This window comes from Myotis myotis, unplaced genomic scaffold, assembly GCF_014108235.1.
Source record: "Myotis myotis isolate mMyoMyo1 unplaced genomic scaffold, mMyoMyo1.p scaffold_m19_p_1, whole genome shotgun sequence".
Lineage (NCBI taxonomy): Eukaryota > Metazoa > Chordata > Mammalia > Chiroptera > Vespertilionidae > Myotis > Myotis myotis.
In genome coordinates this window covers 128837317-128864657 of record NW_023416313.1, presented here as the reverse complement: position 1 = coordinate 128864657, position 27341 = coordinate 128837317, and the positions used below count along the sequence as shown (strand labels likewise).

The following is a 27341-nucleotide window of genomic DNA, read 5'->3' as shown; positions in this document are numbered from 1 at the left end:
ATAGAAAAGAAAGAACAACAAGAAAGCTATAGAAATGTAGTTTGAGTCCAACAGATTTTTGTCTTAATTATCTGGGTGATCATCAGACTTTTATTGGCATTGAAAGACCCTGTAAACTTGCAGCGGTTCTCAACCTGTGGGTCGCAAACAATAAAAATACATCCTGCATATCAGATATTTACATTACGATCCATAACAGTAGCAAAATTACAGTTATGAAGTAGCAACGAAAATAATTTTATGGTTGGGGGTCACCACAACATGAGGAACTGTATTAAAGGGTCGCAGCATTAGGAAGGTTGAGAACCACTGCAAGGGTCTTTACCTAGTTGAAGCAGTGCGGATAGTACATTTTCATGGAAAATTGAGAGCAATGATCCTATCTAATAAAAGAGAAACATGGTAATTAGCGTATGACCACTACCCTTCCCATTGGCTAATCAGGGCGATATGCAAATTAACTGCCAGCCAAGATGGCGGCCGGCAGCTGGAAGTGAACGTGAGGCTTGCTTGCTTCAGTGACCGAGGACTCCAATGTTCCCCGCCTGCTGCTGCTGGCCTCTGAGCTGCAACTCTAAGCAACTGTGTTACAAATAATAGAAGCTAAACAAAGCCCCAGAAACCTGTTTTAGTCGGCCAGGCTTCAGCCAGCAGGATTGCAACATTGTTTCAAATACAGAAGGTAAACAAAGGCCAGAAACCTGCTTTCAGCAGCGGAGGCCTAAGAGTTGGAGCCTCAGAACTAAAGCTGGCCCAGAATAAAAAAAAAAACAAAGAAAAGAAAAAAAGGAGCGGTTGGGAGCTTCAGTCACCCGCCAGCCTGAAAACAGCCCTCAGCCCCTCACCCAGACTGGCCATGCACCCCAGTGGGGACCCCCACCCTGATCCAGGACACCCTCAGGGCAAACCAGCTGGCCCCCACCCATGCACCAGGCCTCTATATAGTAAAAGGGTAATATGCCTCCCAGCACCGGGATCAGCGTGACAGGGGGCAGCGCCCAAACCCCCTGATCGCCCTGGGGCTCTGTGTGTGACAGGGGGCGGGGCCACAACCTTCCTATCCGCCCTGCTCTGTTCATGACAGGGGAAGGCGCACCAACCCCCTGATCAGCCCTGCTCTGTGCCTGATGGGGGGAGCTCCCCAACCCCCTGATTGCCCTGCGGCTGTGTGTGTGACAGGCTGCGGTGCCCCAACCCCCTGATCAGCCCTGCTCTGTGTGTGACAGGGTGTGGCGCCCCAAACCCCCCCCCCCCCCAACGGGCCCTGCTGTGTGTGTGACGGGGTAGAGCCATAACCTCCCCATCGGCCCTGCCCTGAGTGTGACAGGCTGCGGTGCCCCAACCCCCTGATCAGCCCTGCTCTGTGTGTGACAGGGTGCGGCGCCCCAACCCCCTGATCCGCCCTGCTCTGTGTGGGACAGGGGGCGGTGCCCCAACTCCCCTATGGGCCCTACTCTGAGTGACAGGGGGGAGCTCCCCAACCTCCTGATGGGCCCTGCTCTGTGCGTGACGGGGTGGCGCCGCAACCTCCCCACCGACCCTGCCTTGAGTGTGACAGGGGGCGGTGCCCCAACCCCCCAATCAGCCCTACTCTGAGTGTGACTGAGGGTGGCATCACAACCTCCCAATCCGCCCTGCTCTGTGCATGACAGGGGTGGCGCTCCAACTCCCCAATCAGCCCTGCTCTCAGCCTGACCAGGGGCTGCACCTAGGGATTGGGCCTGCCCTCTGCCACCCGGCAGCAGGCTTAAGCCAACATGTGGTTATCTCCCGAGGGATCCCAGACTGCGAGAGGGCACAGGCCATGCTGAGGGACCCCCCACCCCCCCTTCCCCTCGAGTGCACAAATTTTTGTGCCCCGGGCCTCTAGTAATTTCATAAAAATAAATGTAGAATAGTTTTAAATATTGTGCTGATCAGGGTCTAGTTGGGAAAACAGAAGTCATGCTTATTATGTTTAGCACAATTTAATAACTTTATATGTAGGATTGATTAAGCAGATATTGCAGATATTGAGGACTGAATTAAACAAAAAGGGACATTGACTGAACACATAGTGATTACCCCTTTGGGCTGAGGAGCAATAGGAAAAAGTTGGAATTACCAGAACTGAATAGCTTAGAAGGAGGTTCCCTGCAGAGCTGGTGATAGTACCTTTCTTTCAGTGTTGTGATAAAGCTAATTCAGGTTTGGAGCAGATAGCTGGAAACTGGAACTGTGGCTGCTAGGCTTCTCTTTTGTCCTCCCTTTTAGTCTTCCTCTAATGGCAGAATCTAACACGATTTATGGCTAAATAGAATGTAATTTGCATTATTCCGACCCTAGCATCACAGAACAGAATATAGAAGGGTGGTATTAAGGCAGGGATAAGAGCTTGATAAACTGTCACAGGTGTTATCAAATTGTTTGTAATGGGTTATTGTCAATGAGACATACACAGGATTTTAGAGTGAATAGCTCTGTGTGTGTGTGTGTGTGTGTGTGTGTGTGTGTGTGTGTGTGTGTGTGAGAGAGAGAGAAGAGAGAGAGAGAGAGAGAGAGAGAGAGAGAGAGAGAGAGAGAGAAATGGCTTTACTAATTTACAAAGTAACACCTCTAAAGTTCTGTTTATTATTGACAATTCAGATTTGGGCATTTGCTGTTAGGAGAGAAGGCAGGCCCTAAAAACATTATTCAGGGAAAACAAATTCTGATTATTTTGATTTTCAAGAAATGGATTAACAGTGAAACCAGAAAGGTTAAATAATGGGCGTCATATAGTCTTGAAAGACCCAAATCATAAAGGATGTCAGGGAATTTCATTATAGGAGTGGAAACTGAAGACCATTACTAGATGGATTTAAAATTACGTGTTTTCAGGATCAGGGTTTCTCCTTGCTGTAGATTTTAACTGTTGGTATATAATTAACTTGCAATTAGTGGTCTTTTACATTATAATGTACCCAGCTGTTATGACACATGTATCAGTTAGAGACTGTAAATTTAATGTTACCTGAGAAGAGGGCTTTTGAACATTTCTGAAGGTTTCTTAAAAATTGACTTACTTACTTAAAATCACTTCAAATGGAAGTTTTTGACTAGTGAATAAAACAAAATCACCTTTCATTTAATATTTTCATAATGAAAGAATAAATGAACAGATGGACATTATTTTAGCCTTCTTTAAAAAAAAAGTTTTTTCCCATCTTTGAGGTTTTCAAGTTGTAATTCTATCTTTGAAAATCAGTAAGAATATTATTTAGATTACTACATAGACATCTGGTTGTATAGTGACTTATATTAAGTTAACTATTGAAAGTCAAGTCGAAATTACCTTATATTTTTAGTATTAGAGTAAGATTCACATGTAGTTTCCTTCTAAGTACTGTAATAAACATTTATTATACCTAACACAGAGCCTACCTAGCCCATAGTTAATATTTAGGAAAAGCTTTATCAAATGCCTCCTGCATTATCTAAATCATGATAGAACTTACAGGTATTATGTAGACTATTTAGATAAGCTATGCATATTTGTGGCTTTTATAAAAAGAAGCCTCTGGATTTCTTTATTTAGAAAAGTTTTTAATTCCCATTTTAAAGACATTATAATTGAAATCTTCCCTTCTGAGTATCCTTCACCAATTTTGATTTGTTGGGAAACATTTTAAATTCAATCTTAGAGGACTGCAGTATCTTCCAACTTCTTATTAGTTAAATATCCTTTGCATATTTTGGAGCTTTTAAGTTTGAAGTTTTCGAGATCTGTTCTCTGTAACCAATCTTGCTTAAAGATATTCCACTTAATTAAAAAAGAAAAGAAATTTATTAGAGAACTCTAAGGTCTCCATGAAAATCTTTGTTACGATGAGTATCATCTTTGATGTTGTTATTTTATGAACTACTCTTTATTAACAATTCATAAAGTAATTTTCAGGATTGACTTTCATTTCCATAGTTTAACTTGGAGAAGAATGTCTTGAAGTAAGTAGAAAGGGAGATGCTTTTTTTAAGAAGAGAAAAATCAACAGTCATATAAGAGTACTAAAAGACATTTTGAATTGAAGGAGAGCAGTTAGTGGCTCAGTAACTCTTCAGTGCTAGTCTTGTCTTTTAGAGTAGCCATTTTTAAACTTTTTGTCTCAAGATGTCTTGACATTCATGAACATTGAGAGTTTTTCTTTATTTGGACTCTACAGTATTATCAGTATTTACCATGTTAAAAATTAAAACTGATAAATTTGAAACATAATTGATTTAAAATCAATTGTAAACCCATTATATATGTAACATGTAATATATATAATTTAAACATTTTTATTTTTAATCCTCACCTGAGGATTTTTCCCCCCATTGGTTTTATAGCGTGGTAAGGCAGGGGAGGGGGAGGGAAGGAGGAAGGGAGGGAGGGAGGGAAAGGGAGAGGGAGGGAGGGAGGAGGAGAGAGGAGAGAGAGAGAGAGAGAGAGAGAGAGAGAGAGAGAGAGAGAGAGAGAGAGAGAATGAGAATGAATATTGATTGGTTGCCTCCCAGATGTGCCTTGACCACAGGCAGGGATCGAACCTGAAACTCTTCAGTGTGTGGCTGATTTTCTAACCAGTTAGTCACACTGGCCAGGGCTTTTTATTGATTTTGAGAGAGAGAGGGAGGGAGAGGCGGGGGGGGGGAGAGAGAGAGAAACATCAATGAAGAGAGAGAATCATTGATCAGCTACCTCCTGCATGTCCCCTACTGGGGATTGAGCCCATAATCCTGGGCATGTGCCCTGACTGAGAATCAAACCAGCAACCTTTTGATGCATGGGTGACACCCAACCAACTGAGCAACACCAGCCAGGGTGGCTTGTAATATATTTTATGAAAGATATGACTAAAACAAAAAACAGACATTGAACATCTTTTTAATGCCTGACTTAATAGAAGACACCTAGAATTTCGTATCTGCATTTAGTCTTTTGTGAGCAAAAATCTGTACAGGCTGAGAAAACACAGTGCTCTTACGGTAGAATGAGGAAAAAAGCAATCATCTTAGTTTTATTATGAAAATAGTTTTGATCTTGTGAAATGATCTGGGAGTCCCTCAATGGTTTCTGGACAATACTTGCAGAACTGCTGCTTTAGGGCATATGTTGGCAACCACATCAAGCTTAATTTAGAAAACTTGGATGTTTTCAGGCCTTGGATGTTTGCTTAGTTCTTAATTTTAGATATTTTTTAATGATGAACTTAATACCTGTGTATCTAATGTATAACATGGTGACACTATTAATAACAGTGCATTGTATAATTGAAATTGCTAAGAGAGAACTTAAATGTTTTCATATAAAAAGATAAGTATAGTGTTAACTAGATGGGCAGAAGAACCCTTTCACAGAGTATATGTATATCAAATCATCCCTATGTACACTTTAAATAAATTACAATTTTATTTGTCAGTTATACCTCAATAGAACTGAAAAGAAATAAAGTGGAATAAAAAGAAGTTGAACAGCCCTAACCAGTTTGGCTCAGTGGATAGAGCGTCGGCCTGCGGACTCAAGGGTTCCAGGTTCGACTCCGGTCAAGGGCATGTACCTTGGTTGCAGGCACATCCCCAGCAGGGGGTGTGCAGGAGGCAGCTGCTGATGTTTCTCTCTCATCGATGTTTCTCTCTCATCGATGTTTCTCTCTCATCAATGTTTCTCTCTGTCTCTCTCCCTTCCTCTCTGTAAAAAAATCAATAAAACATATATATTTTTAAAAAGTTGAACACCTGCAGTTTGTTGCACATTAACATTTAAAAAACTCTATTGCGCCGAAACCGGTTTGGCTCAGTGGATAGAGCGTCGGCCTGCGGACTGAAAGGTCCCAGGTTCGATTCCGGTCAAGGGCATGTACTGGGTTTCGGGCATATCCCCAGTAGGAGATGTGCAGGAGGCAGCTGATCAATGTTTCTCTCTCATCGATGTTTCTAACTCTCTATCTCTCTCCCTTCCTCTCTGTAAAAAATCAATAAAATACATTTAAAAAAATAAATAAATAAATAAAAAACTCTATTGCTTATAGTTTTCCTCCTCCCACCTTAATCTTTTTTGAGGGTGTAAGAGGGGTGGTGAAAGCTTAAGTTGGTAGTATGTAATAATAATGCTATACCCTGGAACACATACTTGTACTAACCTAAGATTTGAATAGGCAAAATCAATGCAGTGTCGTAGACCCATGCTCTTCAAGGTTCTGGTCTTTGAACTTTTAACTGTTCTGCAGTTGTGCCAGAATTTAAATTAACCATTATTAAGTAAACTGTAGTTGATTTTTTTTCTTTCTCCTTAAAGCAAGACTTTGGACCAGGGATACATTATTCTGTTGCAAACTCCTTATCTCCTCCAGGACAGGCAACAGTTTTCAAACCATCACTGATGAAGAACACTGGTCTAAACCACTCTCTCATCTACTCTGGTTCACCTGCCTCAAATCTCATTCTTCTACTTCAGACCAAATCAGTAATCCCATATAATCACTTGCCAAGCAAATCAAACCAAAAGCTTTTAAAAAAAAATAGTTAAGAAATTCATCTGAAATATACTTGGAATTCTACCAGATTTCCTGTGGCCAGTGCTGCAGGCACTTAAACTTTCACTTTTTGAGATCAGTTCCATGAGAACTGGGCCTTTCGGGTTTTTTTGAATTCCATTCTAATTTTACAGTGCCTTTAAAATAACTACAAGAGAGTGTCTGAGAATGTTCAAAAGACAGACCAGTTTTAGTTATAGGAAAAATGTGATGCTGCTGATTATATTATGTGAGACAAGGTTTAATAAATACTTGACCCATCTCATGTGTTTTGAAGATGAAACAAATTCATTGCCTTTAGTTAGCTTTGTGTTTACATTTTTAAGTCTTGTGCGTTTTTCCCCAATAAATAACAGTAAATATAAGCAGGTTGTTCTCTATTACACTGTATAAGATAACTATTGTGCCTTGTGAGTTTAGAGCTGATGTGCTCTCATGCCATCAGATCAGTTGAGAGAATTCTCCAATCCCTTACCCCCACCCCCACCAATGTGACTAGATTTCAGCAGTTAAAATTACGATAATGGGTACTTTTGTAATGCTTTTCAAAAGTCAAGATGTTGTGAAGTTAATATTTTTCTTCCTGCACCTAATAAACTAGTATTTATTAATCTGTTTAATTTGATATTTATTAATTTGCTTAACATATTTTATAAAGTTTTCCATTGTTATCTTTGAAGGTTTTCATAGGCTAAGGTCTCCTAAGATGTGTGTGTGTGTGTGTGTGTGTGTGGGTGTGTGTGTGTGTGTGTAATTACATCCTAGATCAGGGCACCTTTATCTTATTAGTCTTTTCATATATACTTTGAAAACCATTGACATTCTTGATATTTCATATCAAGTTATTAAACAGTATTAACATTTTCTAATTTTTAAAAATATTTTTTTAAGTCTTATGATTCTGCAGATGACTGGTCTGAGCACATTAGCTCTTCTGGGAAAAAATACTACTACAATTGTCGAACAGAAGTTTCACAGTGGGAAAAACCAAAAGAGTGGCTTGAAAGGTATTTGCTCTTAATCTAATTGAACAGTATTTCTCATTCTTGATTCTATCGGTTAACATTTTAGAACATTAAACATTATAAGTTTAGGTTTCTTATAGTGATATTTACTCTCCTATTTAATTGCAGTGATTGATTAGTCCATCGTCTGTGTTTGCCATAATTTTCTTTTACCTTAAAAAAACTAGGACAGATTAAGCAACTGTCCATCAGGGCCTTGTGAAGAGTTGGTGTACTTAATTTAAAATTTTATATTAGTTCACATTTATTCATCTTTATTTAATTTGTAGTATAAATCTTTATAATTCTTGTGAGACAGTATGTTACCTTCATATATGTAGAATTAATATTGCAGAGTTTTGGTTGTAGGGTTAATGTCATATAAATAACTGGTATAATATTGCCACCAGTGGAAACATTAATGTTTTGTTTGCTGCATCCCATGTGCCACATCAATAACATAATAATATGGCTATATTTAGTTATTTTATTTTGCATATACAATTTTGTTCAACATTTGGCCAGAAGTGTTATATGTAGACTCATTGTACATGATTTAATTATTATGGGTTTATTTTTTATTTTTAGAGAACAGAGACAGAAAGAAGCAAACAAGATGGCAGTTAATAGCTTCCCAAAAGATAGGGATTACAGAAGAGAGGTGATGCAAGCAACGGCCACTAGTGCGTTTGCCAGTGGAAGTAAGTATTTTTTTCTTTGAAATAGTAATGATGTTTACTTCATTCCTGTAGTTCATTTATGCTATAGATCTAAGTGCATAAACATTTACATATGTAAACTAAAATAAACAGGAATATATAGGGTATCTTTATGTTGGATCTGTTTCCCTGATCACCATTTTGTTTCCCGAAAAGGGAAAGTATGCACAGGGGAATAATACACACATGTATTCATTACTATCCTTAATGGCTGTAATGCAGTTAAGTTGGTAAAAAAATAAAACTTCATTTTGTAGATTGACTTCTTTTTAAAACAGGAGCTTCCCCCTACCCATTCACTCCCACCCCCCATGTCGAATTGTGAACTATTAAACTGGGCACTAAAATCCCTTCCAGAACTCCTTGGGCTCTGATTTAATAATTGAATCAATGCCTCACACAGATAGTGACATCAAAGTACCTATTGTTGTTTTTTCAGTGAAAAAGTTGTTTTGGAATTGGTTTCAGCATGACCATAGATATGCATAACATTTCCATGCATAACCTTAATGTTCTTTGGAGGTCAGATTTTGTCTTTGTGGGACAATATAAGTAGCATACATTTGTTTTTAACTCAAATTTGAATTTGAGTTTCAAGCTGTTACTAGACATATCATGTTCCCAGTGGCTTCTCTTATCTAGAATAAAATTTAAATGCCAGAAAGAGTTTTTGGGCCCTTTATCAAATTTTGAAATATCGAAATTTTGAGAAGAATTTTCAGGTTTGTTCTAGGAATTCTCAGACTTAAGCATTTGAATTTTCCTCCTATAATTCAAAACAAAAAAGAAGATCTATTTAGTCTCAGCAGAGGATATTAATATTTTGATGGGAATAATTATTTAAGATGAAACAGCATAGTTCTGTGGGACTAAATGTTTAAGATATATTTCTTGGAACATTTAATTTTTTATATTAGTGAAATTATACTTAGTTCTTAGAAAACAAAATGATTTAAAGTACTAAAGCTAGCCCTAGCTGGTTTTTCTCAGTGGGTAGAGTGCCAGTGTGCAGATTGAAAGGTCCTGGGTTCAATTCTGGTCAAGGGCACGTGCTTGGGTTGCGGGCTCTATCCCAGTAGAAGGCGTGCAGGAGAGAGCCAATCAATGATTCTCTCTCATCAATTGATGTTTCTATCTCTCCCTCTCTAAAATCAATTTAAAAAATTTTTTAATTGTGTTTCTTAAAAATAAAGTACTAAAGTTAGGAAATTAGGAATGATATTATGAGATGGAAGACTTAGGTTCTAGTCCCATTAAACTTAATATCTTAAATGACTGTGTCTTTTGGCAAACAATTAGAAATGAGATAAAGGCTTTCCTCTCCAGGTTTTTAAAAAACAACAGTACAACAATAGCACCCAGCTTGTGGGCCTCTTGAACAAATTGTGTTGGGGAGGTGTAGGTGGGTATTGAGGAAGAGTGGCAAATGGGTGTAAAAAAGAATAACTTCTTTTTTAAAAAAAAAACTTACTGTGCTAGGCTTCTCCAGAGAGGAAAAAGATCAGAGCCTAGCATGTCTACTTTAGTCTTTCCAAAATAACCTGTCATTTAAGTCATTCCTCCTCCATTGGGATAGAGCAGTGGTTCCCAACCTTTTTTTCGGCCATGCCCCACCTAAGCATCTCTAAAATCCTGATCCCCCCCTGCCCCGTGATATATAATTCTTATTATTTAAAAAGTGAACTCCTCTATTCACATGGAGGAAGCCTAAAAGGCCATTAACCCTTTGCGGTCGTATTAAATTTGGACATGGGTGTCATACTGGTCGGAATTAATTTCCATTGAAAGAGCAGTGATACATAACATGCAAGATTATGAAGGATAAACAAGATTCATTAATTCTTTTTTGGAACTACGTCACTACTATTAGAATCACTACAAACGTTATCACTTTCTACGTCAGAGTCAGTATTCAAGGTGCCAAAATAAAACTCTTCATTGTTACTTTCAGATTCGCAGTACACTTCTTTCGGTAACTTTCTTTTTGCCATTTTGGAGTACTATTTTGAAATATCTTAACAAGCGAGAATGCCTAATTACAGTTAAACGTAATTTGTAAAGCTTTATTTGAAATTCTGCGAAGTATCTCCGAAGCTTGTCGATTTCTTCACTCTCAAAAGGCGACTGACTCGCCATGGTGTTTTGCATGGCGAGTGTGGAACGACCGCGTTTGTTTATATTGAGTTTCGATATCTCCAATTTGTCGGGGCAATATTTTGGTTCGTGACAAGGTCGCTTAGACACTTAAGAGCTTTCAGAGAAATTATGAACTGATACATGAATGAATAGAGTTAAGATTCGTACGGTTCCTTGCTGTGGTGGCTGAGAGCAGACATACGGCCGGAACAGTAAAAAAGCTTTGGTGGCTGAGAATAGACAAATGACTGCAAAGGGTTAACTTGGTCTAATAAACAAGCTTCCAAAGAACATGGCATCCATGAAAGAGAAAAATAAAAGGACATTTGTTAGAAAAATAATATGAAGTGATATGAAAAATAGCAAATAAAGCTTCAAAACATGTAATAGAGAACCGAAATGCATAAATATGTCACAATATGAGGCCCCTAGAACCATAAGAAATGCAAAAAATTCACTGCTAATAATTCATTCCCGAATTACCCTCCTTAAAAATTAAATTGCCCCCCTGTGGGGCGTGTGCCCCACATTGGGTACCACTGGGGTAGAATAACTAAAGGGGGTAATTCGAGATCTGATAGAAATATTGATGGAAGTGAAAATACACTCTTTCTCTTTTTAATAAACCATTTTTAAGAAAATCAAATCCGTTGTGTTAATCCCATGACCTAGATACATTTGGGGACATAGACTTTTTTTCTGTCTGCATATAAATAAGTATATATATCTTTTCTACCAAAAATGGAATTATGTGTTACTTTAAAAAATCCTTATTTTCAATAATATTTCAAAGATATGTTCCCATATCAGTTTATATTTTTGGATGTGTTCTCATTTATAAATAATCTTTTATACATGGATATTTAGGTGGTTTTGCCTCTTCCTGTTATTGTAAAAAATGCTAAATATCTTTGTTCACTTATCTGATTACTTCCTTAGCTAATTTTCTAGAAGTGCAAATGATGGTTCAGTGGGTCTGTACTTGTGTTGAAATGTAATCTGTATCACATTTTTTGAATTTTAAATAATGTTTGCGAAAGGGCCTCGGCTATATTGTTGCTTCCCGCGACCCCCCCCCCCCCCAATTGGTCAACTGAGCTGTACTTGATGTGTTGTAGTAATAAAGTCACTAAGCCATTTAAGTGTTTAACTTTATCTAGAAAATGTTGACAGAGTTTTCACATCTGACCAGTACATTAGTGTTCATGTAGGATAAGGCTTAAAGCTCTGTAATTCCAACTGCCAATAAAAGAAATATGTGTGTGTATGTGTTATATGGAAAAATAGGTTTTAGAGCAGTTTTAGTTTGTTGTTTTTTGCAATGTAGCAGATAATGTTATCCAAACTTGGCATTGAAAATTATATGGATAAAATTTTTAATTTGATATTACTGCTACCAGATTATTTTTGTCATCTTTAATATGTGCATTATAAAGTGATTGCTGGATGGTTAGAGAGACTTTAATATGGGGTTTCTCAACAGTTAACACCAAGGATATTTAGAGTCAGGTAATTCTTTGTTGTGGGATGCTGTCCTGTGTGTGTTGTAGGATATATATAGAGCACCATACCTGGCCTCTATATACTTGATGCCTCTCTTCTCCCCAATTGTGACAACCAAAAATGTCTCCCGACATTTGCTGAATATCCTTGTTGTGGGGGATGTGAAAATAGAGTCCCTGCTTGAACTGTTCCGTAGAGTTGTAATAGAAAACTGTTGCAGCTATATCTTTATATCCTGTAATCCTGCTGCTGGGGTATTTTTTTTGTCAAAGCTTACAAATGTTAGACGAAATATCTTTAATTTCCAACTGAATGTATTTACTTTGACTATTGTAATCATATAGAACTAAAAGGAATTTTTCTTGGTCTATGAAATGAAAGTTCTAGGTAACCAAGTGACAGGATTGGTGGGAATTGGGCATGGTATTATTTCTGTTATGTCTGTCCCTAAAAGTTTCTATCGTAGTAGTATTCTTTTCAGGAAGACACTCTAGAATAAAACTTTTTAAGTTTTATGTGCATGCAAGTTGATAGATTGAGGTTTTTTGGCAGTACCTTCTATTTTGGTTCAACATGTAGGAGCTGTGCACTGATGAGTTGAAAACTGATTTGTAGTTTCAGCATATTTCCTTCTTTGTGCTGTCTTGGTCTCTAGACTTGGAGGAACTATGAATTGCAAAAAAGGATACAGTATTCGACAGGGAGGGCATCCTCTGATATTATCATTACATAGAATGTGCTTAAATCTTAAAATGTTTCTCTACTTGGAAACATAATAAAACGTACTGTTTAATTCTTTAGTTACTGATTAAACTGTTGTAATGTAGGCTACAGATTTTTTGATAAATACAAATTTTGTTACCATGATTGTTGATTTTTTCCTTCTTTTGCACTCTCTGTGGAGGCAAAAGTACTTCTGAATTTGAAATATTTTGTGGCTTTAAATTGGAAGAGGATTTGTTTTGAAAGTAACTAATAATGGCAAATGGATTTTTTTTTTTTTTTTTTTTTTTTTTTACTATGCTGTGGATGTAGGACTTCTGTTTTCAGATAGCATTATCTATAACTTGATTTTATAACCACTTCTGGTATAAAATATGTTCATTGTTAATTCGATCATCCCAAAACAGGTCATTTAAGCCCTCGCACAAACTACTTTAGAGCCCACAAATTAGCTTACTTTAGTGTTCAGGAAGATCAGGCTAATAAAGCTAATATGCCTTTTGTTTAATAATGTGGACAATTCAGTTAATTATTAGAACCAAAGGTCTATATTTTAAAAGATTGGACCATTTACTTTTTTAATTATTAACATTTTAAAAATTATTTTACCTGAGTATTTTTAATGTTTTGTTTGAACAACTGTGGTTCTAAAGAATACCCAAAGAGTTGTAGCCCACTTGAAATCTTGAGTATAGATTAGTGGTTATAGTTGAGCTAAAATTTTTCCAGCATTTAGACATTTATATGCTAAAACTGCAGACACTAACTGGGCTTGCAGTTTTATTAAAAGTACAAGTATGTTGCTAAATTAGCTGATGTTCAAGACAGGATTCTAACATAATCTTTTTTCTTCCCCCTTCCATCACCGTCATTCCAACATCTCTTTTTTCGAACTGTGAACTAAAGTGGAAGACAAGCATTCCAGTGATGCCAGTAGTTTGCTCCCACAGAATATTTTGTCTCAAACAAGCAGACACAATGACAGAGACTACAGACTGCCAAGAGCAGAGACTCACAGTAGTTCTACGCCAGTACAGCACCCCATCAAACCAGTGGTTCATCCAACTGCTACCCCAAGCACTGTTCCTTCTAGTCAATTTATGCTACAGTCTGATCACCAGCCAAAGAAATCATTTGATGCTAATGGAGCATCTACTTTATCAAAACTGCCTACACCCACATCTTCTGTCCCTGCACAGAAAACAGAAAGAAAAGGTATGCCATTATTACTAGATGTGCTGCACGTTGAACTATATATAGTTTCTGAATTTCTGATTATATTACATTATTTCCATTAGCTTACATAAGACTTAATTAAAAACTTTAAGTCTTTTAGAATGTTACTGCATAAATATATAGGTCTAGAGTTAGCCATATTCGTTTTTTCTTTTAATTTTTAATTATGAAGCCTCATAACTGTTTTTTTTTTCATTTACACTTTACAGTCCAGTACTTAATTTATAATACTTAGTAATGGTTTAAATAACTTAACAAAGCCAAGTGACTGTCCCTTCATATTTGTGTAAATTTTTTTGGTGATAATTGTCTTGATTTAGTTTAGAAATTGTCCCAATTTTCTATTAAAATTTAAATATGAATAGAGACAGTTTCAAAACTTGCCATTTGTATATAATACCAGCTATAGATTTGAGTTTTTGAATTACAAAACTGAGTCATGCGCCTCAAGATAAGGAGTTTTATTGTCTGAAGAGTAGAAGTTAAACTTTGCAACCTAAACTGTGTTTATCCAACTCAGTGCTAAAGCCATATACCATGTTCAAAAAAGTGACAACTACTTGGGAGGTGACACAAAAACAAAAGCAGGGTGTATTTGCCTAGACCACTCACAGTGCTAAACTTATGCTCCGTAGTAAGTTTTAAGAAACCTAAGAAAATGGCCTTGGTTGGTGGTTCAGTGGTTAGAGCATCGGCCCTCACACTGAAGGGTCACTGGTTCAGTTCTCTCAGGAGCATGTACCTCGGTTACAAGTTCTATCCCCGGCCCTATCGTGTGAGAGGCAGGTAACCAATTGATGTGTCTCTTTCACATTGATGTTCTCTCTCTCCCACTCCTCCCTTACTCCCTTCCTTCGTCCCTCTCCCCCTCTCTCCCTTCCAATCTCTCTAAAAATCACTGGAAAAAATATCCTTCGGTGGTGACTTCAAAAAAAAGAAAAGAAACTAAGGAAATGAAAAGGCAATAATTAATTGTGGGTAGACCCATTAGGAAGTGAATTAACTGATTAGTATTAATATATGTCAAGAAACTTTTAAATGTCTTGTGGGTTTAGCAAATGAGGTCCAGCCACACATGGACCTTAGGCCACATCTGAGCTGGTCTCTCCCTGACTCCTACCCCATGCATAATCTTTTCCCCTTCTAGAGCCCAATTTGAGGGCCAAGGGTAGGTGTACAAGTCATATTTAATCTGATGCAGAATTAAATATACAGAGAGAATTCTTGAAAGATGAAAACTGAATGCACTTTCTAATGGATGTTACGGTTTTTCAGTTCTTAAAAAGTCTATCTCATATTACCTTCCATATAGTTTGTTTGTTTGTTTGTTTGTTTGTTTGTTTGTTTTAATCTTCACCCAAGGACATGTTTTTGATTTTAGAGAGGTGAAGGGAAAGGGAGAGAAACATCGATGAAAAAGACACATCGATCGGTTGCCTCCGACCTGCCCTGACTGGGGATCAAACCTGCAACCTGGGTATGTGCCCTGACTGGAAATCAAACCCATAACCCTTCAGTGCTTTGGATGAAGCTCCAACTACCTGAGCCACACCAGCCAGGGCTACCCCTTGTTCATTTTAACACTTTTTAGCTTTTATTTCCCTTTTGAAATTCCTTTCTTCCCTGCCTTCTGGGATACTGCTACTCTTAAATTTCCTTTTTCTATAATCTTCTGCCTCTTAAATAACAGTAGCATTCAGTGATTCAGTGTGTGTGTATGTGTTTGCTCAACATACTCTCTTTTGCTACGCATTCTTAACTCACATAATGCTTTCCTTCTCTACGTACTTGTTATTTGTTACATCTCAGAATACAGTGTGTGTCCCAAATTCCTCTCTTTTCCCACAATTTAGTCTTAGGTTCTCAATAAGTGACAACACCTCCCCCCAACTATTCCTGTTCTTCAACATTTCTAACCCAGCTCCTCCAACCCATCCATCAACAAATCTTGGATTCTTCCTCCTATATCTTATTTGCATATATTCTTCTTCTTGTTTATGCAACTGCCATTATTGAAACTCCGGTCAACTCTCCTGAACTAACCTGATTACTGCTCTGCTTGTTTTTACCCAGTTTGTCCACTTACGGTGGCATCATTATAAAATTTAGTTTGGATTGTATCACTTCCTTGTTTTAAATGTTCTAATGGTTTCCCATTATCCAAAGGATAAAGTTCAGACTTAATAGTAAGGTTAAAATAAGTACTTTACAATCTGGTTTCAGTCTGTCCTACTAGCTTGACCTCCAACAGTCCACTCTTACATTTCTTATATTTCATTTGTTGCAAATTTGTACATTTCTTAGGGCATGTTATGTTCTTTCATGTTTTGAGCCTTTGCTGAAAAGAAAGACATATTTCTTTTATTCCCATTCTGTTGAACTCAGTACCTTTTGTTTAAGAGCTAGCTCTAATGTCCTTTGGTTCTCAGCATTAGTTAACCTCTCCCACCCAATCTGTGTTTTGCAAACACTTTGTACTTTTGTTTATTATAGCATTTATCACATAATTTTAGTTCCTTCAATTAGACTGTATCCTTTTTAGGGTTAGACGTTATATTTTGCTACATTTGTACTTTGTTCACTAACTATCCATGCTTCAAGCACCATTTCTGACAAACTTAACAATTAAAAATTAACAATGTACCACCACATTTGGTGCTAGGTCTTTTATATACATTTTAATTTATTCCTTAAAACAACATCTTGAGGGAGGAGATATTTTCTCTTATTAGATATGAAGAGCCTGAACATTGCCACCAGGTGTTAGTGGCAGCTTCTCCAAAATTCATGTTGTTTTCATAAAACCATAATGAAAGACCCATAAAGTCTATATTATCTTAGATTTCTGTAATTTAATAATTTTATTGAACTTACAGGAAGAAACTCAATTACCTTGGAATTGCCTATTTATATAGGGAAAATTGTATAGTCTTTCCAAGCACTTCTCCTGGCATGTGAACTGAAGACAATATTGTTTCCTTAAATAAGAAATTGGGTATATTTAGATTGCTTTTCACTTGGTCTAAATTTGTGAAGCACCCATTAATTTGAAATATTTTTTTCCCTCAGTGGAGACATTGTTATTTAAATTAAGCTTCCTATTGACTCTTCTTATCAATGTAGTGATTTCCTTGTTTGGATTTTCCTTAACAATTTATATGAAGAGGTTGATGGTTCAAATAAAAGTGGTCTCTTGATCTTAAGTGCTAATAGGGTAGCTAAGCTGTATTAAATAATACAAGAGCAGGATCTTTCTTAACCACTAACCTATCCATAATGTTTGACAAATGTAGACAGTAAATATTTGTTGTAGAGGGAGAAATAATTGTAAGAATGGTAATGAGTGTGTTGAGGATTCGGGGAAATGCCTGGGCATTGATCATGATTTAAAAAATGTATTTGTAAGAAGAGTGTTATATGTGTTGTGCATCTAGATTCCTTTTTTAAAAAAAATATATACTTTATTGATTTTTTACAGAGAGGAAGGGAGAGGGATAGAGAGTTAGAAACATCGATGAGAGAGAAACATTGATCAGCTGCCTCCTGCACACCTCCTACTGGGGATGTGCCGGCAACCAAGGTACATGCCCTTGACAGGAATCGAACCTGGGACCCTTCAGTCAACAGGCCAACGCTCTATCCACTGAGCCAAACCGGTTAGGGCAGATTTAGATTCCCCAGTGTGTCTCTTGAGAAAAAGATAAATCAAAATCTACCTTTGCTTGAAGGAACAAGTGTGAAAAAGCTGTGAAACTACGATTTTGTAGAGAATAATTCTTGTGTAGGGTAGAGTGAAACAAGAGGGAGGTCAGATACCACCTTTCAGATATTTATTGTTAGGGTAACAATTGAATATCTATTGGCAAGATTAATACTGGACAGCCATACAATAAAGTAACAAACTGATGTGCTGAAATATCTAAAACTGATTTTTGTCGGTTTGCACCCCCGTGTCCATTCTATAAACTGGCCCTAACTCCACCCTCCCTTCCAGATTTGTGAAATGACAAAATAGGCAGGAAACAAGGGTCCTTGTTCTTTGCTTTGGTCACATAAGTGCCAGAGTTCAAAGAGTTTATTGACCTTCATTAACAAGTTTCTTATGATTTATTAGCATAGATAAGTTTGAAAGGTAAATGGAGTGGCCACAGAAGCAGACCTATGCAGTAGGTCTTAGAAGATGCTGTCTGATATTCACATAGTTAGTTGCTGGTTCCATAGTTTTCATTTAATGGTTATTCATTCATTAAAACTTTTTAATAGAGATATTCTTGCCTTTCGACATGTTATTTGCTCAAACCATAACTGGTTTCCATACTATTCATCAATAATCTTTTTTTTTTTTTAATATATTTTATTGTTTTTTTACAGAGAGGAAGGGAGAGGGATAGAGAGTTAGAAACATCGATGAAAGAGAAACATCGATCAGCTGCCTCCTGAACATCTCCTACTGGGGATGTGCCTGCAACCCAGGTACATGCTCTTGACCGGAATCGAACCTGGGACCTTTCAGTCTGCAGGCCAACGCTCTAGCCACTGAGCCAAACCGGTTTCAGCATCAATAATCTTTTCTCATAAAACTGTAAAAGGTATTATCCTCAGGGTAAATAAAAGAATTAGAAATTAAGGATGTTTATTTTTTGTTACTTAATTTTTTTATGTGTAGTATGTATTAATTTTCTACTATTTTGGATTGAAGAACAACACTGAAGAATTTCCAAGCCTTTGTTAGTTTTTCAAATCTGTGGATAGATTTAGCAGCACCAAAGTAAATTTGAAAACAACTCACACCTTCTCCCACTCCTGTCACTGAAAGCAAAAGAAAATCACAGTAGAAATAATAAGAAGAGTAAAGATCATTTCAGAAGGATGTGAATATTGATTCATGCAGGAAGTAAAGGAAGTTCATATAGAGCTTGTTTTGTTCCAAACATTAATCAAGATTCCTCTAAGCTGTATATTTACTAAATTGAACTTTAAGATCATTTGGAGAAAACTGCTACTATGGTCTATAATTGCCCCATAAAATGTAATAACTGATAGCTGGTTTTCAAAAAGAAAATCAAGTTTCTTTATGCTTGTCTACAGGCATGGGCAAAAGTAGGTTTATGGTTGTTCATATGGAAAATAATACAATTTATATATATAAAAGCCTAAGTGACCGGCTGGTAGCTATGGTGCGCACTGTCCACCGGGGGCAGATGCTCAACGCAGGAGCTGCTGAGCAACAGGATGTCGGACAGCCGGTTTTGGCCCAATCCCCGTAGGCCAGGCCGAGGGACCCCACTCACTCCACAGACGCCCTTTGAGCCCCGGCGCCACCCCAGGTGCAGCTGGCCGGGGAGTGACTGTGGGAGGTTGGCTCCAAGGCGTGTCCGGCCCGTCTCACCCAGTCCCACCCTGCCAGCCGCCTTCTAATTAATTTACTTTCAATGTGCACAAGTCCGTGCACCAGGCCTCTAGTAATAAATGATCATACAAGAATAAACTCTGTTTATGTACTCGGAACTGTAAACCTACTTTTGCCTACCCCTGTTTGAAGCCAAAACAGTAAAGCTTAACGTCATAGGCTATCTGCTAGACTTATACACCCTCCTTTAAAATGTTTCTCTTCAAAAATTAAAATGTCTTATACCTTTTAACTTGATCATAATTGATCAATACATCCTGAGGTTTATATTTTAGAGAGCTATTGCTCCTAGTTCTTTTGACCATTACAGTAGCCTCATAAAAAGGCTGGTAGAGGAGTCCATCTATACTAATAAAAGCCTATGTGGTCGTCACGCCCTCATGCCGTGATAATCCATCACCAGGAGGCTGCGTGCACAGCTGATGTGTGCGGGTGGGCAGGGCTGCATGCACAGCGAGGCACACGTGGGTGAGCAGGGACTTGATGCTGCGTCCACAGTGTGGAGGCAGGCCTGACAGCTCCACGCAGCAGAGGCAGGACCCCCGGCTCCAGACTACCTCTTTGGTGCAATCCATCGAGGAGCCCCGGATGGGTGGGCGGGGCCTACCTCTTTGGGGAGATCACAGGGCTGGGGAACCCCCCCACCCAAGTGCATGATTTCGTGCACCGGGCCTCTAGTTTCCAATAAGCTTGTTAGAAAAAATATCCCATTTTTTTTGGAGCTATGAAAAGAAATAAATGTTCAGTTCCTAGAATTCGAAATGAAGATTTAGTTATTGGTAGCAGTGTAAACATTCAGATACAGTGTGCCTGAAATCTATATATCATAGTAACAGTCTTAAATCAGTAATATAATATGTATATAAGCTTAAATCTTCAAAAAACGTGTATGTATGGGAAATTAAAGATGCTTTAGCAATTTCTATTTCCTAAATAAAGAGTGATTTTATTTCCTGGCTGTCATGCCTCAGTGGTTGAGTGTCGACCTATGAACCAGGAGGTCATGATTTAATTCCCGGTCAGGGCACATGCTTAGGTTGCGGGCTCGATCCCAGTGTGGGATGTCCAAGAGGCAGCCAGTTAATGATTCTCTCTTATCATTGATGTTTCTGTCTCTCCCTTCCTCTCTGAAATCAATAAAAATAACATTTTTTTTAAAAAAAGAGTGATACTATTGTTTGAGTACGTAGACATTTTATGCAATCAGAGTAGCGGTTCTGGATGACTCATATTTCCAATTGTGGGGAGGGCTCATTTGGCCTTATAATATTGAGCCAAATGGTGACTACTGCTCTCAATCAGAATCAGATGGAATTTAGCATCCTTATCCTTTCTATTCCTCTCAAGATGTTTTCCAACAGCAACAGCTTTCTTAATTAAATGGTAGAGATCCTCAGGAAGACCAGGAGCAAGTCCTTTGGACTTAAAGAATTTCCAAGATCTCACTGCCTGTCACAAAACGTACCTGTTCAATGTCTTGTGAGTTTCTCAGGATCACACTGATTTCTAAGGGAGTCAGGCCTTTCATGTTCAGTTTGTAGATCTGCTCCTGCATGTTGTCAGGCATTAATTTCAGCCAGGTGGGAATGCTGTGGTGGTAGGGCAGAATAGACTGGGACAGGCCCTTCCCTGAGAGTGTGTGACCAATGATGGCAGTGAAAAAGAGTATAAATTTTCATATTTAGTCTTTAGACCAATATTGTAAGAGACAGTGTATGAACATCTTGAATAGTCCAGTCTTAAGTTCTCTGTTTTAATGCTCTTTTTTGTCCATAAAAGTCACAGTATTAGTAAAATTCCATGAAAATACCAGTTTGTGTTCATTTTCCTGTTGGTGCACATTTGTTTGTTTCTAGTTTTATACTAAAAACAAACAGACCTAGCTGGTTTGGCTCAGTGGATAGAGCATCAGTCTGCGACTGAAGGGTCCCAGGTTTGATTCCAGTCAAAGGCACATGTATCTCTCTCTTCCTCTCCCTTCCTCTCTGAAATCAATAGAAATATGTTTTAAAAAATAAAATAAAACATAACACTGTGATAAAAATTGTTGAATGTTCCCAGCCGGTATGGCTCAGTGGTTGACCTATGAACCAGGAGGTCATAGTTCGATTCCCAATCAGGATACATGCCTGGGTGGCAGGCTCCCTGGTGTGCAGCTGATCAATGATTCTCTATCATCAATGATGTTTCTATTTCTCTTTCCCTCTCCCATTCTCTCTCTGAAATAAATAAAAATATATTTTTAAAAAATTGTTGAATGTTTCTCTTGGTTTACATAGTTTATAAACTACGGTATATACCTATGAGGGATTGAGGGGGTCACAAAGTGTGTGTACAGCTCTGGTTTTTCTAATCTAGATAATGCCTAATTGTTATTTTCCAATGTGGTTATGTTAGTGTAGTTTCCACCAGAAATTTAAAGTGTTCCTGTTACTCTTTGCTAACATTTGTCGGACTTTTAAATTTTTGTCAATGTGATGAACGTAAAAGGATACCCTGTTGCTTTTAATTTTCATTTTCCTGATTATCAATGAAGTTCAGCATCTTTTGCAGTTTTTTTTTTAATAAAGCTATTCAAGTTTCTTCTGTGAAATGTCATTTCGTGTCTTTTATTTGATTTTATATTGTGTACTTTGTTGTTTTGATCTATAGTAGTTCCTTAAAATATTTTGGTTACTAGTACTTTTGATGTAATTCTTTTTGCTTTTTGTAAATTTCTGCATCCTGTTGTCAGATATATCTTCCTATATTTTCTCTACTAGTTTTAAATATTTAAATACACATGCAGAAGTTTAAATTAACCTTAATTTGGTTTTGTTTTAAATGTAAGTTTTTATATCTGGCAAGACGGGCCACAAGTTTTGTTCTTTATCATAATCTTAGCCCATTCTGGGGTTGCTCACCATGGTACCTATCCTGATTTGTATTAAGACCATTGTTATATTTAGGTAGGTTGTTATTTTGGTCATAGATATTTTCACCTTTAATTATTTTATCAGACATATAACATTAAGTCCTGGAGAATTGTATTGTCCTTTTATCCTAATAGAAGCTTCCATGAATGTGTAGTTAATACACAAAAGTGTTTGGGACAACATTACTAATAAACAGTGTGGTACTTTTAGAATCAGACATGAGTATGCTTGAATCGTTGCTTTACCAGGTTTTGTGACTTCAAGCAAGTTATATAATCTTTCATTTTTTTCACCAGTGAAACCAGGACATAAAAATGCCTACCTCATTATTCTAGTCAATCATGTTTACTGAGCCTTTTCTATGTGCTAACTTGTAAAGATTAAATGACATTACTTGGGTTGGATGCCTGGCACATGGAAGTTATTTGATATCGGTTCCAGTTTCCTCTATTCAAGTAATTCTTTCAGCCTTATTATCTCCTGTTTATTTAGAATCTACATCAGGAGACAAATCTGTATCACATTCTTGCACAACTCCTTCCACATCATCTTCTGGACTGAATCCCACATCTGCACCTCCAACATCTGCTTCAGCAATCCCTGTTTCTCCTGTTCCACAGTCACCAATACCTCCATTACTTCAGGATCCAAATCTTCTTAGACAGTTGCTTCCTGCTTTGCAAGCTACACTGCAACTTAATAATTCTAATGTGGACATCTCGAAAATAAATGAAGGTAAATTTTCATGCTAATGATTTTTAAAAATGCACTTGCATTGTGTAAAATTGTATCATTAGTAAAATTCCCATTTTAGGAATGGTCTTTATTTCATTTTGAATTCACATTTGCACTTTGTTATTTGAAATTTTTATCTGCCATAGTTTAATGCTTTTGGTATTGTAATTGAGTTAGCAATTGGATTTTCTGTGTGTATTTTTCAAGATTTACCTACCATATACCTAGTAGTTCCCAGACATAAGTTGTTCTGTCTTCTTAATGTATATGGCGATTTTTTTTTTAAGTAAAAACAAACTAAAGAGCACATGCTAAAATTATATTAAAACTAGAGGCCTGGTGCACGAATTTGTGCACCAGTGGATCATTCAGCCTGGCCTGCGAGATGGGGCCAAAACCAGCTCTCTGTCATCCCTTGAGGGGTCCCGGATTGTGAGAGGGCACAGGCCAGACTGAGGGACCCCACTGGTGCACCATGAGGGCCAGGGAGGGATATGGGAGGTTAGCCAGGTGAGGAGGGACCGCGGGAGGGCTCCAGGGGATGTTTGGCCCATCTCGCTCAGTCCCAATCAGCCGGTCAACTGTCTGCCCTTTGGTGGTCAGTGTACATCATAGCGAGCAGTTGAGCCGCCTTAGCATATCATTAGCAATTACATTTGATTGGTTGAACAGACGACCAGACACTTAGCATATCAGGCTTTTATTATATAGGATACTTAATTACTTAGTTTATTTAAAAAAAAACCCCTCCTCTATATTCTATATAATAAAAGGCTAATATGCAAATCGACCGAACAGCAGAACAACCGGTTGCTATGACGCACACTGGCCACCAGGGGGCAGACTCTCAATGCAGGAGCTGCCCCCTGGTGATGAGTGCTCTCCCACAGGGGAAGCCGCTCAGCCAGAAGCCGGGCTCACGGCTGGAGAGCACAGCTGCAGTGGCGGGAGCCTCTCCTGCCTGTGCAGCAGCATTAAGGATGTCTGACTGTTGGCTTAGGACTGCTTCCCGCTGGGAGCGGGCCTAAACCATCATTTGGACATCCCCTGAGGGTTCCTGGACTGCGAGAGGGTGCAGGCCAGGCTGAGAGCCTCTCCTCCCCCGCTCCCCAAGTGCATGAATTTCATGCACTGGGCCTCTAGTGGGTAAATAATTACTTGGAATGTTTAATATGCTAATTACTTAAAAGGTAAGAACTCTTACAGTACTTGAACAAATTTTGTAAAGGGAGGTAATGAATAACATTTTGCTCTTTTTCCTAGTTCATTGTATTAATTCCAACTTTGCTTTTCAGTATGCTAAAGTTTTTAGGCAGTGATCTCAAGTCTGAATAAAAGTATATGTACTTTTAATTTGTAAACCAATTCAGATTCAAACATTAAGTCCTTAAGAGCATTGCAGAATTTTATATTTCTGTACATTTTGACATAAAATATTTAATAGTAATGTTAAATGGTTAAAGTTTTTCTATATCTTAGAAATGAAGCTATCTCAGGATAGTTGTTGATTTATGTTCTTATTGCCCTCAACTTTTCTGTATTTTCATTTTATTCTCTAAGGTAACCATGCCATTCTCTTGTTTGATAGGTGACATTTTTAGTAGGCAAAGAGGGCCTTTTAAACAGTTTGAAGAAATTATGGCATTGAAAATGGCAATAATGAAAGCTCTTATACTTTGGAAAACATGGCTTTTCTAAGTGCCTAGCTGTTTTGTTTTTAATCCTCACTGGAGGATATTTTTCCATTGATTTTTAGGGCCCCCTGATCGCCCCACTGGTTGCCCCACAGATCGGCCTTGATCGCCGGCCAGGCTTAGGGACCTTACCCAGGCACAAATTTTGTGCACCGGGCCTCTAGTCCTTTTAATATTCACTTTTAAAAGATTGTTGGAGTAGGTATTGATGTAGGGTTTTAGTGGTCAAGTTTGTATGAAAAAGCAATTTTAGTAAATAGCTAACATTTATCCAGTTAATTCTAAGTAACATACTCATACTTTATCTCCATGTGGATACTGTTGTAGTGTGATTCCAGTGAATACTCATTTTACTGTTTTTTAAAAAGTGTCATAGAAGAATTTTCTTGAACTGAATATCTGAATTTTAATGTGAAGGAAACTACTCTTCCTTTATTATAAACTGATTAAATTTCTTGTCCCCCTGCCTCAGATCATTTCATATCTCTAGACCAGGGGTGGGCAAACTTTTTGACTCGAGGGCCACAATGGGTTCTTAAACTGGACCGGAGGGCCGGAACAAAAGCATGGATGGAGTGTTTGTGTGAACTAATATAAATTCAAAGTAAACATCATTACATAAAAGGGTACGGTCTTTTTTTTTTTTTTAGTTTTATTCATTTCAAACGGGCCGGATCCAGCCCGTGGGCTGTAGTTTGCCCACAGCTGCTCTAGACCCATTATATTACTCTTATATAATTGACTTTTATTTTGAGAGTTCTAATTTGAAACATTCTAGTTTTTTCTAGATTCTTTAATTTTCAAGTTGTTACTATTGCTGCATTTGCCTCTGTTTTATTTGAATTTATGACACAATATGTTTTTAGTTCTTACAGCAGCTGTGACACAAGCATCGTTGCAGTCTATAATTCATAAGTTTCTTACTGCTGGACCATCAGCTTTCAATATAACTTCTCTGATTTCTCAAGCTGCTCAGCTCTCTACACAAGGTATTCATAGTCTTAGATATCTTTAGCATTGTATCTTCACTTGGGATTATTAGCGGGTTTTTGTTTTGTTTGTTTTTTTAGTCTTTGAGCTGATTTGCTACAATAAATGGTTTTACTTTATACTTGATTTTTTTCCCATCACTATACTATAGAGTAGTATTTTTATTTACTTTCTTTTAGATGAAGCAAGATATGACATCTTACAATAATTGCTATCAAATCTATGAAATAGTATATATTTCATGCTGAATTTATGTTGTTGATGAGATATTTTTATTCCAAAGCTGAAAGTAAATTATGATATGCCCTCAATTTTTGTGAAATGTTGAGTGTATCTTAAGAGTTGAAGTTTAGTTCAAGTTCCTGTTAGATGGTTTCTGCTATGGATACAGAAATGCTCAAGTCCTGCCTTTAAGTAGCTATCCCTCTTCCCCATGAAGTTTTTTTTTTTTTTTAATCCTTACCCAAGGATATTTTTCCATTGATTTTTAGAGAGAGTGGAAGAGAGAGGGAAAGAAAGAAACATCGATGTGAAAAACACATTGATTGGTTGCCTCCTCCACACGCCCTGACCAGGGAGAAGCCTGCAACTGAAGTACGTGCCCTAGACCGGATTTGAACCCGGGACCTTTCAGTCCTTGGGCCGATGCTCTATCCACTGAGCCAAACCGGCTAGGGCCTTCATGAAGTTTTTTAATGGAAAGAGATAAATACAGGAACAAAAGAGAAATAAAAGGGTCACTTTGACTTCTCCCCCATCCCAAATTCAAAAAGCTAGTAAATTGAGCAGGAATAACTGGTCTAAAATTGAAGTATAATAGTGGAAAGACTTTGACAACCCTCTAGTTAGCCTCGTGAAGCAGGGGACTAAGGGGAGAATAGATCCTAAATGTAGAATAAGAAATAAGAATGGTGAGGATGCCTTCCATGTGAGAATAGGTCCAGCCTTACCTTCTTGCTCTAGCCTTAGATAGAGGGCAACACTGGGTGTGTGCTTAATGTGTAACACACAGCTCATTTAGTCAATATGGCCCAGTGAGTATCTCACATTCTGACTTTTTTAGGTGAGTGTTTTCTGGGGGGTTTGGGCGAGGTGGGGGGGGGCTGGTAGAGAGGTGCAAAGTTCTCCTCCAAACATGTTATTTATTTGAACTTAACTGCTTCATTCTTTTGCAGCCCAGCCATCTAATCAGTCTCCAATGTCCTTAACGTCTGATGCATCATCCCCAAGATCCTATGTGTCTCCAAGAATAAGCACACCTCAAACTAACACAGTCCCTATCAAACCTTTGATTAGTACTCCTCCTGTTTCATCGCAACCAAAGGTATGTCGCCTTTGAGGGAAATTTAGAAAAGAAACTTTTGGAAAAACAAGTTTAATAATGTTTTAGAATCTATATTATAGAAAAAGCACTGGGAGAATGAAGTGGAGTGAATGACAGGTAAGTATAAATAGATGCAGGTTAGAATCTCAGTTAAAGGATGGAGAAGGAAATTGCATCTGTGCTACTTTTATGCACTGATACTTCTCTTCATTGGTTTTAGGATTTGTGACATGGAGAGCAGGATAAAGAAGGGTATACTAAGAATTGACTTAATATTTGTAGAATTTTCAAACTCTAAAAGATATGAGAAAACATGTTTTCCATGCCTTTTCCCCCATACTTTTATTCCAGACATGAGTCAGTTTCTGTGCTAAGAGCTTTGTACATATTATACTTAACTCTCACATCATGAGAATCGAATATTT

At 37.8% G+C, this 27341-nt stretch overlaps 1 protein-coding gene and 1 pseudogene across 10 annotated transcripts in view; one reads left to right on the top strand and one right to left on the bottom strand.

Moving 5' to 3' along the window:
• Positions 1-27341, top strand: part of WAC (WW domain containing adaptor with coiled-coil) — a 103702-nt gene that overhangs the window by 63078 nt on the left and 13283 nt on the right. For 8 of the 10 annotated variants that reach the window (XM_036351993.1, XM_036352011.1, XM_036351954.1 and 5 more), the window contains exons 5-10: positions 7419-7534; positions 8120-8232; positions 13519-13827; positions 22666-22908; positions 25469-25591; positions 26768-26916. In XM_036351993.1, the coding sequence (XP_036207886.1) occupies positions 7419-7534; positions 8120-8232; positions 13519-13827; positions 22666-22908; positions 25469-25591; positions 26768-26916 (1053 nt within the window). The remainder of the gene's footprint in view (positions 1-7418; positions 7535-8119; positions 8233-13518; positions 13828-22665; positions 22909-25468; positions 25592-26767; positions 26917-27341) is intronic. The other 2 variants (XM_036352022.1, XM_036352029.1) reach the window with 1 other exon arrangement.
• LOC118671907 lies at positions 20323-21981 on the bottom strand (annotated as a pseudogene).